General features: G+C 43.3%; 1 protein-coding gene across 1 annotated transcript in view; it reads right to left on the bottom strand.

Moving 5' to 3' along the window:
- Positions 1 to 12,756, bottom strand: part of ZC2HC1B (zinc finger C2HC-type containing 1B) — a gene marked incomplete at its 5' end in the record, with an annotated part of 33,530 nt that overhangs the window by 4,951 nt on the left and 15,823 nt on the right. The window contains 2 exons of the mRNA XM_086316174.1: positions 2,693 to 2,798; positions 7,946 to 8,085. Coding sequence (XP_086172300.1) covers positions 2,693 to 2,798; positions 7,946 to 8,085 — 246 coding nt within the window. The remainder of the gene's footprint in view (positions 1 to 2,692; positions 2,799 to 7,945; positions 8,086 to 12,756) is intronic.

Below are 12,756 nucleotides of genomic sequence, written 5' to 3'. Positions count from 1 at the left end.
GTCAGCTGGTGGCCCAGAACCTAGTGTGGGCTATGTTGGATTCTCCTTTTACTTAACAACATCACAGTGATCTACAAACCACTGTTGACGAGTTAACAAGTATGATATATTCTGCTTAGGTCTGCTGGCCTGCTCATCTATTTCCTAGTGTATCAGAACAGTGTCTGTGTATTGTCCTGCTCATCGCCACATACTGGGACACAGGGCTGCTGCCCTGATTCAGGACCTTTCCACTTTACCTTGCTTCTGCTCTAACTATTGAGTTCAAGGAAGGAAACTCTTTTCCTCTTTTCAATACTAGGCCTGTCTTCCCTCATTCCCAGTCTCTTTCCTGGTTTACTAAACCGGGGAGTGAAGGTCCGACACTCTGAGGCTGTACTTGCATTTGACTTGGCACACTGTCAGAGTTGTCTAATCCCAATGAATTAAGAAATACGCCCTCTTGACAAACAAACTCAAAAGGATGTTTTTCACTGAAAGGGAAGCATTATAATATATTCTTTGAAAAAATAAGAAGAAACTATAATATAAAGAAATTGTCTTTTCTCAAGGACACTAGTCATTTTACTTCGGAAAAAAAAGCTTGTTAGTGGAAGTTTTACCAAAAGAATACATAAATGATTTGAATTATTTTTTTCCTTAGTAAAAGCTAAAACCTACCTCATGGATAAGTCTCTACAGATAATGAAGAAAAAAAACAACTCGTGGTTTGAGCTTAGATGGCTATGAATTTTTAAAATATCAACTCAGTTTTTCTCCCATGATAAGCAACTCAGGAGGAATTTAAAAACTAATGATAAAGATTTCTGATGCTGTTACCTTATGGACTATGAGACTGGCACTTCTTATTCTGGTTCTGATAATACCTTCAGAATAAGACTCCTGACCAGAGGTGCCAATATGGTCATGATTTCATTCATTGCCTTCATAGTGATGCTGACCATAAAGAAGAATGTCCATTACTAGCAACGCAGCTCAGTGAAGAAGGTAAACACAGGAGATATCTAATCCAGCTCTGCCGTCTACCAGTGGTGTGTCTTAAACAACTCACCCTCTCTGAGCCTCAGTTCCCATTCCACAGGTTAAAACATGTGGAGGATTATTGTGAAGATGAAGAGAAATGGTCAAGCATATAGTAAATACTAAAATGGTGGGCATTCCTTTTTCCTACTTCGAAGACACTATTTCATTCTAGGAAGGAAATTCTTCCCCATTTCCTTTTCTTTCCAGCCTTACTGTGATCTAACTGAATATAATGTGCAAGTTTAGGGTGTACAATGTGATGATTTATCACATGTATGTATTGCAAAATGATTACCACCGTAAGCTTGGTTAACACACTCGTCACCTCACATAGTTAGTATTGTGTGTGTGTGTGTGTGTGTGTGTGTGTGTGTGGTGAGAATATTTAAGATTTATCCTCTCAGCAACTTTTAAGTAGATAATACAGTACTGTTAACTATAGTCACCCTGCTGAACATTAGATTCCCCGAACTCATTCATCTCATTACTGGAAGTTCACCCTTTGACCAACATCTCCCCATTTCTCCCACCCTATCCTCCACCCCTGGCAACCACCATTCTACTCTTTTTTTTTTTTTTAATTTTAATTGGAGGCTAATTACTTTACAATATTGTATTGGTTTTGCCATACATCAACATGAATCCGCCACAGGTGTACATGTGTTCCCCATCCTGCACCCCTTCCCACCTCCCTCCCCGTACCATCCCTCTGGGTCATCCCAGTGCACCAGCCCTGAGCATCCTGTATCGAACCTGGACTGGCAATTCATTTCTTATATGATATTATACATGTTTCAATGCCATTCTCCCAAGCCACCCCCCTCCCCACAGAGTCCAAAGGGCTGTTCTATACTTGAGTGTAACATTTTAAGGTTCCACACATGGCTTCCCAGGTGGAGCACTGGTGAAGAGTCCACCTGCCAATATAGGAGATGCAAGAGATTCAGGTTTGATCCCTGGGTTGGGAAGATCCCCTGGGGAAGGGAATGGCAACCCACTCCAGTATTCTTGCCTGAAAAATTCCACAGAGGACATAGTGGGCTACAGTCCATGGGATGGCAAAGAATCGGACATGACTGAGCACGCACATAACTGAGATCATACACTATTTGTCCTCCTTCTGACTTATTTCACCTCAAGGTTTATCATGAAGTTGAAAATGGAAGGATTGCCTTCTCTTTTTATTGCTGAATAATATTCCATTGTGCATATATACCCCATCTTTATCCATGCATCCATCAATGAACATGAAGGGTGTTTTTGTATCTTGGCTATTTGAAACATGCTGTAATGAACATGGAAATACAGATATCCCTCTGAGACCACAATTTCATTTTCTTCCCTTATTTTCAACACAAAACCTGACACACTGCCATCTCCCATCCTTAATCTCTTCTTAATTTTACCAGATCTGGGAACAACGGTTCTAGCCCCAGCTATTGTCATCAGATCTGATTTTGTATACTGTCAAGAGTTGTACAATCTTGGTAAATTAGGAAATATCCTTTCCTGCCAAATAAGCTCTAAATCTCAAACAAACTCACATATCTTTATATCCCAAAGCAACTTTGGATGTCATAGTTTTTGCTGACCGCCAGCAAATCCCGAAGCCAACAGTGGTCTCCTCTGACCCCGTCATTCGATAGTTGAGATGCTCATTCCAACTCACCTGGCCTGGTTGGCGCTGCACTGGCCTCCAGGGCCCTGTTCTGTAGCAGAGCTCCCACAGCACTGGTTACAGTCAGTTCCTTTTTTGGACTCATTTGAGCTCTACCCTGGAGAAGGAGACAGAGGGAGAGGGAGACCAGCGGGGAGGTGGGGGATTGGGGAGGAGAAGGGAAGAGCTCTGTCAGCTCGGGAAGCATACAGGAGGTAATGTGGCCTCCCGTGCACCAGCAGCAGGGTGGTCATGTCCAGGACCTGTGACGCCCAGGGGAGGGGGACCCACACACCCTGCACCTCAGTAACCTGGCTCCTGTTCTTCCTGCTGGGGCTCAAAACCATGTCTGGGTTTTGGGGCTTTTGTTCCACAATCAAGCCCTTTGGGGGAGTGGTGATGTGTTAATCCTGTTCGATCAGTTATGTGGAGACATAAGAAATCACTTAATGTCAATAAGGATAGTTATAGAACATTTGGGCTTTTCATTATACTCGAAGATGATTTTGTTTTTAAATACATGCACAGAGAAGAAAAACAGGCACTGGCAGGCACCAAATGTTTTAAACATGGAACTCCAACATCCCCACGCCACTGCCCACCCTACTGAGTGGCGGTAGCAGAAGAGCCATATTAACATGGAAGAAGGACCGAAAGGTTCCTTGGGAGTTCCTTTGTGCCCTCCCTTTTACCTTGCCACAGATCCCTCCACATTTCCATGGCAACTCCCGTACAAAGATAACCTGTTCCTCCAAGTGAGAATCCTCACTTGGGCAGGGCCTGCTGCGAGGCGATGGCATGCAGCTCATCCCCAGGCAAACAAAGAAAGCTATTTTCAGAGAACCCATCCGGGTCTCTTCTGGTTAAGGGTATAACACATTTTTTAAAGCTGATTATGTTTAAAATAGAAACACATTTCAGCTGTGCTGTTAACAGCCCTTCCAAACTGAGACAACACCTCCCTTTTTATTCTCCCTCTCCATAAGCTCCACGATGAGGCAGGCAGCAGAGTGGCGAAGCTGGCATGGGGGAAACAGCACTGCTGTTCAGATACACTCCACAGCGAGTTTACTCAGAAAGCAAGCAATTCAGAAAGCAAGCAATTTTTCTTCTGTGTTCCCAATCACCACTTCGTTCTGGAAGACAAGGAGAGGAACCAGGCCAAGTTGCTGGTTACGCTCAGGACAGCCAGCTGGCCTTCTTCAGGAATAAAAAGCACTTCCGTCCGCTGCTTCCCCCTCTGCTCCCCTTGGCCCCATGAACACCGACTCACTTCGTGGACTGCTTAGAAGCATTCGAAGAAACAGAATGCACCCTTTACTGCTTTAGAAAGTCTAGGTAGAGTTGTACTTTTATTTCCCCCCCAAAATTAAGCTGAATTCAGGTGGTCCAGATGGTAAAGAATCTGCCTGCAGCGCAGGAGACCCAGGTTCGATCCCTGGATTGAGAAGATCCCTGGATTGGAGAAGGGAATGGCAACTCACCCCAGTATTCTTGCCTGGAGAATCCCATGGACAGAGGAGCCTGGTGGGCTACCGTCCATGGGGTCACAGAGTTGGACACAACTGAGCGGCTAACATTTTCACTCTTATAAGTCCAAAGCAGTCATATTTCCCCCAAAACTGTGGTGCCTGCCCCACTCGAGAGGACCGTCAGAGAGGGGAAAGGGGGTCGGGGACAGTGTTGAGAGGGTAAAGGTAGGGGGGTCTGTGTGGTACTGCTGTTACTTGTGATCCCCCTAACAGCTCAGCCAGACACAGGCTAAAGTGAGTCTCAAAGAATTCAAGGAACTTGTCCAAACTAACCTACAGATAGTATATTATAAAACTGAAGGTCAAACCCTGACTACTGATTGTAGAATCCAAGTTCTTCTGACACTGCACTGCTTCCACGTTATTTCACGTGTAAAGACTGAATCTGTACAACTGTAGTTATCATAGGCTCCTTACCAAAATGACTACCTCCCCACTGCTGCCTTCTGGGTTCTTTCATCTAGATGTGTTGTGTTATCTGCTCTGGAGCTAAAAGCCTCTTTGCCAACCCTGATACTCTTTTACCTTATATTCCAATCAGCTTCTCAGTTCCAACAATTCTCTCTTAAATCCACACCCTCCACACAAAAACCCCCCACACACATCCCTCTGACTCTGGGCCCTCATTTTCTTTTTCAGTTGGCGTAGCTCTAACTGGTCTCTCACCAGTCAATCTTGAACACTAACTGCCAGGGTGATCTTTCTAAGATATCAATTCCATGTTACTAAAGTCTGCATTATGCAACCAGTCTACATTGCATATAGAATGATGTGTGAGGCTAGTGATGGACAATTGGACAGAAAGGCCAAGTTCTGCAGAGAGACAATGAAGCAGCAGTGGAGTAGGAAGAAGAGACAAGAAGAAAAGATGGATAGGACTTTCTGGGGTTCCTGGTGACTTTCAATTCCTGTTTCCAGGCCCTCATGTTGGTTGGCCTCAGATTTAAGGCATCTATCCACTTAATCCCTTTTCCTCCTCTCTGAGTCCACTTGGGTTAAAGCCCTCCTGACTCTGATGCTCACCTGGCCTGTGCCACCCCCTGTCACTCACCCACAGGCTCTCTGTCCTTCAGCTCTACATGGTGGGCTCCTCAGGTCACGGGCTGGACATTTAGTGCATAATGTCCTTTTCAACTTCAAATGTAGACCAGTAAACTCATTTGATATTTTGGGGAAAGTATTTGCTCCTCCTTGAAGCTTTCCATGAATCCCAAGTGGCCTTTGCCTCCACCATACTCCTGAATATGCCGACTACAGCCTACCAGGCTCTTCCATCCATGGGATTTTCCAGGCAAGAGTACTGGAGTAGGGTGCCATTGCCTTCTCCGACATCTTCCTACTGCACTGCTTTCAAGGGTGCCCCCTCCTCTGAATCACAAACCCTTGATCAGCCAGTACCTGATGCAGCAGCAGGTACAGCGTAGATATTCAGTAACTGTCTAGTATATGTGGAGGTCAGAATCCATAGTCTGTAGGGTGTGCTATTGTTAGAGAGGGTCCCATTCCTATGACATGTTGGATATCATGGAAATCTTTCTAAACAATCCTCTACTGTTAAGTATTCAGACCCACTTAATCTTTTCTTTGGTATCTCTAATTGTCTTGAAGAGATCTCTACTCTTTCCCATTCTATTGTTTTCCTCTGTTTCATTGCACTATTCACTTAAGAAGGCTTTCTATTTTTTTAATTAATTTATTTTAATTGGAGGCTAATTACTTTACAATATTGTAGTGGTTTTTGCCATACATTGACATGAATCAGCCATGGGTGTACATGTTTCCCCATCCTGAACCCTCCTCCCACCTCCCTCCCCATCCCATCCCTCAGGGTCATCCCAGTGCACCAGCCCTGAGCACCCTGTCTCATGCATCGAACCTGGACTGGCGATCTATTTCACATATGGTAATATACATGTTTCAATGCTATTCTCTCAAATCATCCCATCCTTACCTTCTTCCACAGAGTCCAAAAGTCTGTTTTTTACATCTGTGTCTCTTTAACTGTCTCACATATAGGGTCATCATTACCATCTTTCTAAATTCCATATATATGTGTTAATATACTGTATTGGTGTTTTTCTCTCTGACTTACTTCACTCTGTATAATACGCTCCAGTTTCATCCACCTCACTAGAACTGATTCAAATGTATTCTTTTTAATGGCTGAGTAATATTCCATTGTGTATATGTACCACAGTTTTCTTATCTACTCGTTTGCTGATGAACATCTAGGTTGCTTCTATGTCCTGGCTATTGTAAACAGTGCTGCGATGAACATTGGGGTACATGTGTCTCTTTCAGTTCTGGTTTCCTCGGTGTGTATGCCCAGCAGTGGGATTGTTGGGTCGTATGGCAGCTCTATTTCCAGTTTTTTAAGGAATCTCCACACTGTTCTCCATAGTGGCTGTACTAGTTTGCATTCCCACCAACAGTGTAAGAGGGTTCCCTTTTCTCCACACCCTCTTCAGCATTTATTGTTTGTAGACTTTTTGATAGCAGCCATTTAAGAAGCCTTTCTTATTTCTCCTTGTTATTCTTTGGAAATTAAAAGACACTTGCTCCTTGGAAGAAAAGCTATGACACACCTAGACAGTATATTAAAAATCAGAGATATCACTTTGCCAACAAAGGTCTGTATAGTCAAAGCTATGGCTTTTCCAGTAGTCATATACAGATGTGAGAGTTGGACCATAAAGAAGGCTGAGTGCTGAGGAATTGATGCTTTCAAATTGTGGTGCTGCAGAAGATTCTTGAGAGTCCCTTGGACAGCAAGGAGATCAAACCAATCAACCCTAAAGGAAATCAACCCTGAGTATTCATTGGAAGGACTGATGCTGAAGCTCCAATACTTTGGCCACCTGATGTGAAGAGCTGACTCGTTGGAAAAGACCCTGATGCTGGGAAAGATTGAAGGTGGGAGGAAAGGGGAAGGCAGAGGATGAGATGGTTGGGCGGCATCCCTGACTCAATGGACATGAATTTGAGCAAACTCTGGGAGACAGTGAAAGGCAAGGAAGCCTGGACTGCTATAGTCCATGGAAGTTGCAAAGAGTCACACATGATTTAGTGCCTGAACAATATAACAATCTTTTCTTGGTATTTAAGACATGTTTATGAAACTAATGGTTTTCATAGTATACTGTAAGCTATGTCTCCAGTACCTTTGATGTGTATGGAGCTGTTTGCTGTTTCCAGTTGTTTCCAGCTGTTTGCTGTTTCCTATTGTCTTCTTGCATTCAATCTTTCCCAGCATCAGGGTCTTTTCCAATTTATAATAGCTGTTTTATTTATTTACTTTACATTGATGATTCTGTGGCTTTGAAGCTGCAGACCCTTCTCCATGGAGCAAACACAAACCGTAGAACAGGCTCCTTGTGACGGTTTCCTCCACTTATGCCAGTTTCACTTCAGGTTCTAAATACTACTGAGGGTGGTTAAAGCTGATGATAATCACCATTGGTTAGAGTCTTACCATAACAGTATAGAAACAATACTTAGATAGCTAAGTCTTCAACCTAAGAACCTTCAGACCCTGTAGAGAACTTTTTCTACAACATCCAATGGTGCTGTTTAGCTGGAAAGTGTTGCTCAAAAGTAGCCAAGTCCCATGAAGATTGGCTGTCCTGATCCTTAGAGTTCTCAGGACAGGTGATTTAGGTTCCCTTGCAAATTCTACCTGCTTTCCCTGGGCAGACAAGGGCACAGGAGCCAACACCTGGGGTGAGAGACTTACCTGTGCTCTGGATGCCAATCTGGCTGCTGTCTGGGCTGGATCAAAGACTCGGCAAGACTCTTGATCCTTGCAGAAATTAATATGTCGACTGGCTGCAGTTTCATTAAATCTCCTCTTACAATATGGACACTGAATATAATCTGAAAGTAAAGATAACAATGAAAAGGCAATTAACATTTCAAAAACAACTCTGGAAGGGAAGGACTATATGAAATGAAATAAACAGAGTATGAACTCTGCTCCAAAGTGAAAGAGTGAGGTACAAAACTCTGGTTTGAGACAGCCTGTTCCAGAGGGGGAGACATGAAAGGGCTCGGATAAACGACAAGGGGGAGGAAAATTTTTCTACCTATGTACTTATTTCAGTTACAAGTGTTCCCTTAAAATGTTTACATGCTATGCTTTTTTAGAAAATAGATTAATTATATATGTGGTACTGATGAAATTTGGCAGTGATGACTGACAAAGTGAGAGTCACTCAGCTGTGTCCAACTCTTTGCGACTCCATGGACTATACAGTCCATGGAATTCTCCAGGCCAGAATATTGGAGTGGGTAGCTTATCCCTTCTCCAGGTGATCTTCCCAACCCAGGGATCGAACCCAGGTCTCCCGCATTGCAGGTGGATTCTTTACCAACTGAGCTAGCAGGAAAGCCCAAGCGACTGGGGGAGGGGGGTGGAATTTGAAACCAACATCACACTCCTTCAGCAGTAACTAGATTTTCCTACTGAATTCCTAAGTGAAGAGACATTAATATGCTCAGAAAGGGGGTAAAGAAAAGGGAGCAGTGAGGGTTTTAAAAGACAAACAGGAGATAAGGGATGCTAGGACTCCAGCTTCCAGTGTCAGAACTTCTCTGGCAGCTGCTAGGGCGTGGAATCCTCTAAGGCTCTGGGCTGTACCCGGTCGTCTCAGTCAGTCCAATCTGCAATTACTAGATAGTGGGAGGGGCTTCCCCGGTGGCTCAGTAGCAAAGAATCTGCGCGCAATGTAGGAGACACGGGTTCGATTCCTGAAAACCTGGAGAAGGAAATGACAACCCACTCCAGTATTCTTGCCAGGATAATCGCATGGACAGAGGGGCCTGGCGGGCTACAGTCCATGGGGTTGCAGAGTTGGACACAACTGAACGACTGAGCATGCGCACACACAGAAAGTGGGAGAAAGGAGAAGTGCGAAAGATCCCCAGTCTTCTCAGATCGGGGAGATGATCACACGTTCTGAAGCCAGGTTGGAGTCTCTTCCTCCACAGCAAGAGGGGTGGTGGGGGTTGTGTTGTTTTCTTTTAGGCACTTTGAAGGGATGACAAAGTGGATATTCAAGAGGTAGGATAATAACTATCTCTCTTCCCTAGAAGGATATGAGAAAAGTTAAGTGAGTGAAGTCGCTCAGTCGTGTCCAACTCTTAGCGACCCCATGGACTGCAGCCTACCAGGCTCCTTCGTCCATGGGATTTTCCAGGCAAGAGTGCTGGAGTGGGGTGCCATTGCCTTCTCCAAGAAGGATATGAGATAGTACCATCTTAAGCTCTGCATAGAAGTTTGGTTTAGTGTATAGTCAAAACCCCTACAAATAGATATTTAAAGTAGTGATATGTTCAAAGCTAAAGATTTTTTTGAAGGCATCTTTTTAAGCAGTTTGGGGAGTTTTCTGTTTCAGTAGATCATTTCCTAAAATGAATACTCATAAAATGAAATAATTTGAATATATAAGAAATTGAAATAAAAGAAATGGTTAACACTTAACTTTTACTTCACACTTTGGCAGCTGTTGTTCAGTTGCTAAATCATGTTCAACTTTTTGTGACCCCATGGACTGCAGCACGCCAGGCTTCCTTGTCCTTCACTGTCTCCTTGAGTTTGCTCAAATTTATATCCACTGAATCAGTGATGCCATTCAACCATCTCATTCTCTGTTGCTCCCTTCTCCTCCTGCCCTCAATCTTTCCCAGCATTAGGGTCTTTTCCAGTGAGCTGGCTCTGCATTAGGTGACCAAACTATTGGAGATTTAGCTTCAGCATCAGTCCTTCCAGTGAATATTCAGGATTGATTTCCTTTAGGATTGACTGGTTTGATCTCCTTGCTATCCAAGGGACTTTAAGAGTCTTCTCTAGCACACAATTCAAATGCATCAGTTCTTCGGCACTTGCCTTCTTTATGGTCTAACTCTCATATCTGTATATGATATACTGGAAAAACCATAGCTTTGACTATACAGACCTTTGTTGGCAAAGTGATGTCTCTGCTTTTTAATACAGTATCTAGCTTTTTCATAGCTTTTCTTCCAAGGAGTAAGTGTCTTTTAATTTCATGGCTGCAGTCATCATCTGCAATGATTTTGGAGCCCAAGAAAATAAGATCTGTCACTGTTTCCATTTTTTCTCCATCTATTTGCCATGAAGTGATGGGACTGGATGTCATGATCTTAGTTTTTTGAATGTTGAGTTTTAAGCCACCTTTTTTTTGGGGGGGTGGGAAGTGGCTTTATTCCTCAATATATGTCATGTAAGGGTTAAGTCAGCTTTTTCATGCTCCTCATTCACCCTTATTGAGAGAATCTTTGGTTCTTCTTTACTTTCTGCCATTAGAGTGGTATCATCTGCATTATCTGAGGTTGTTGATATTTCTTCCAATAATCTTGATTCCAGCTTATGATTTATCCAGGCTGGTATTTCGTACTCTGCACAGAAGTTAAATAAGCAGTGTGACAATATACAGCCTTGATGTACTCCTTTCTCAATTTGGAACCAGTCTGTTGTTCTATGTCTGGTTCTAAATGTTTCTTATTAACCTGCATACAGGTTTCTCAGGAGGCAGATAAGGTGGTCTGGTATTTCCATCTCTTGGAGAATTTTCCACAGTTTGTGTGATTCACACAGTCAAAGGCTTTAGCATAGTCAATGAAGCAGATGTTTTTCTGCAATTCCCTTGCTTTTTCTATGATCCAATGGATGTTGGCAATTTGATCTCTGGTTCCTCTGCCTTTCCTAAATTCAGTTTGTACATCTGGAATTTCTTGGTTCACATACTTTTGAAGCCTAGCTTGAAGGATTTTGAGCATTACCTTGCTAGCATGTGAAATGAGCACAATTGTACGGTAGTTTGAACATTCCTTGGCATTTCCCTTCTTTGGAATGAAAACTGACCTTTTCCCATCCTGTGGCTACTGTTGAGTTTTCCAAATTTGCTGGTACACTGAGGGCAGCACTTTAACAGCATTATCTTTTAGGATTTGAAATAGCTCAGCTGGAATTTCATCACCTCCACTAGCTTTGTTTATAGCAATGCTTCCTAAATCTCACTTGACTTCACACTCCAGGATGTCTGGCTCTAGGTGAGTGACCACATCATTGTGGTTATCCAGATCATTAAAACCTTTTTTGTACAGTTCTTCTGTGTATTCTTACCACCTCTTCTTAACCTCTTCTGCTTCCATTAGATCCTTACTGTTTCTGTCCTTTATTGGGCCTATCTTTGCATGAAATGTTCCCTTATTGTTGTTCAGTCACTCTGTCATGTTCACCTCTATGACCCCATGGACAGCAGCACGCCAGGCTTCCCTGTCCATCACCATCTCCTTGAGTTTGCTAAAACTCATGTCCATTGAGTTGGTGATGCCATCCAACCATCTCACCCTCTGCGGCCCTGTTCTCCTTTTGCCTTCCGTCTTTCCCAGCATCAGGGTCTTTTCCCAATGAGTTGGCCGTTCACATCAGGTGGACAAAGTATTGGAACTTCAGCTTCAGCATGAGTCCTTCCAGTGAATATTCAGGGTTGATTTCTTTGGAATTGACTGGTTTGAACTGCTTGCTTTCCACTAGTAGTAGTGTTAGTCACTCAGTCACGTCTGACTCTTTCGACCCCACAGACTGTATAGCTTGCCACCATTCCCTTCTCCAAGGGATCATCCTGGCCCAGGGATTGAACCCGGGTCTCCTGCATGGCAGGCAGATTCTTTATCATCTGAGCTACAGAGCTTTCACTTTCAAAAGTCTTCTCCAGTACCACGGTTCGAAGGCATCAATTCTTTGGCACTCAGCCTTCTTTATGGTCCACTCTCATCCATACATGACTACTAGCAAAACCATAGCTTTGACTATATGGACCTTTCATCATCAATTCCATACTTACTGAACACCTATTACACTCCAAGTAACTTGAGGATACAATGTCTCTGTAATCATGGGCTAAGCATTCTAACACAGAAACAAAAATTTTCCCATGGTGACAAATTCCTTGAGCAAAATAAAAGAAGACAGCATTGGGAAATGGTGAAGGCTCTACAGCCTGCCTGACTGGTTTTGAGCCCCAGCTCTTCACCTGTTTCGTGTGTGCACTTGGGCACGTTACTTAACCTCCTTCAGCTTCAATTTCCCCAGCACCTACACATCACCTATTCCATTGAGGTGTTGTGAAAGTTACCTATGATAATCCACAGTGGGGCGTGGCACAGTGGGCGAGTGGAACCTGCTGTCACTAGAAGGAAACAGGCCCAGCCGGCTTGTGTTCCAACTATCAAACAAGGGAGAAACTGCTTATGAAAAGTAAAATAGAAAGTGCCATTAGCATGCAGAACTCATTTACGATAGTGTAGAAAACCATCTAGGATTGAGTTCATGGTTCAGTGGTTATTTCTTTAGTTTTACCAACTGCATAGTTACAATTTATACGCTTTATATCAGAGATACTGCTACCATAAGCGAGACAGTTTGGTCAAAGGCAATGATTATGGCAGTGACCATGTTGCTTCCTTAATCTGACTTGTTCATTCATTCATTGCACCTTTCTAGGGATTTGGCACTCACTATAT

The sequence above is a fragment of the Bos grunniens genome, chromosome 9 (genome assembly GCF_055505025.1).
Source record: "Bos grunniens cultivar Pamir isolate PY7600 chromosome 9, Bosgru_T2T1.0, whole genome shotgun sequence".
NCBI lineage: Eukaryota > Metazoa > Chordata > Mammalia > Artiodactyla > Bovidae > Bos > Bos grunniens.
The sequence above is the reverse complement of the archived record's forward strand: the minus strand, read 5'-3'. Positions and strand labels throughout refer to the sequence as shown.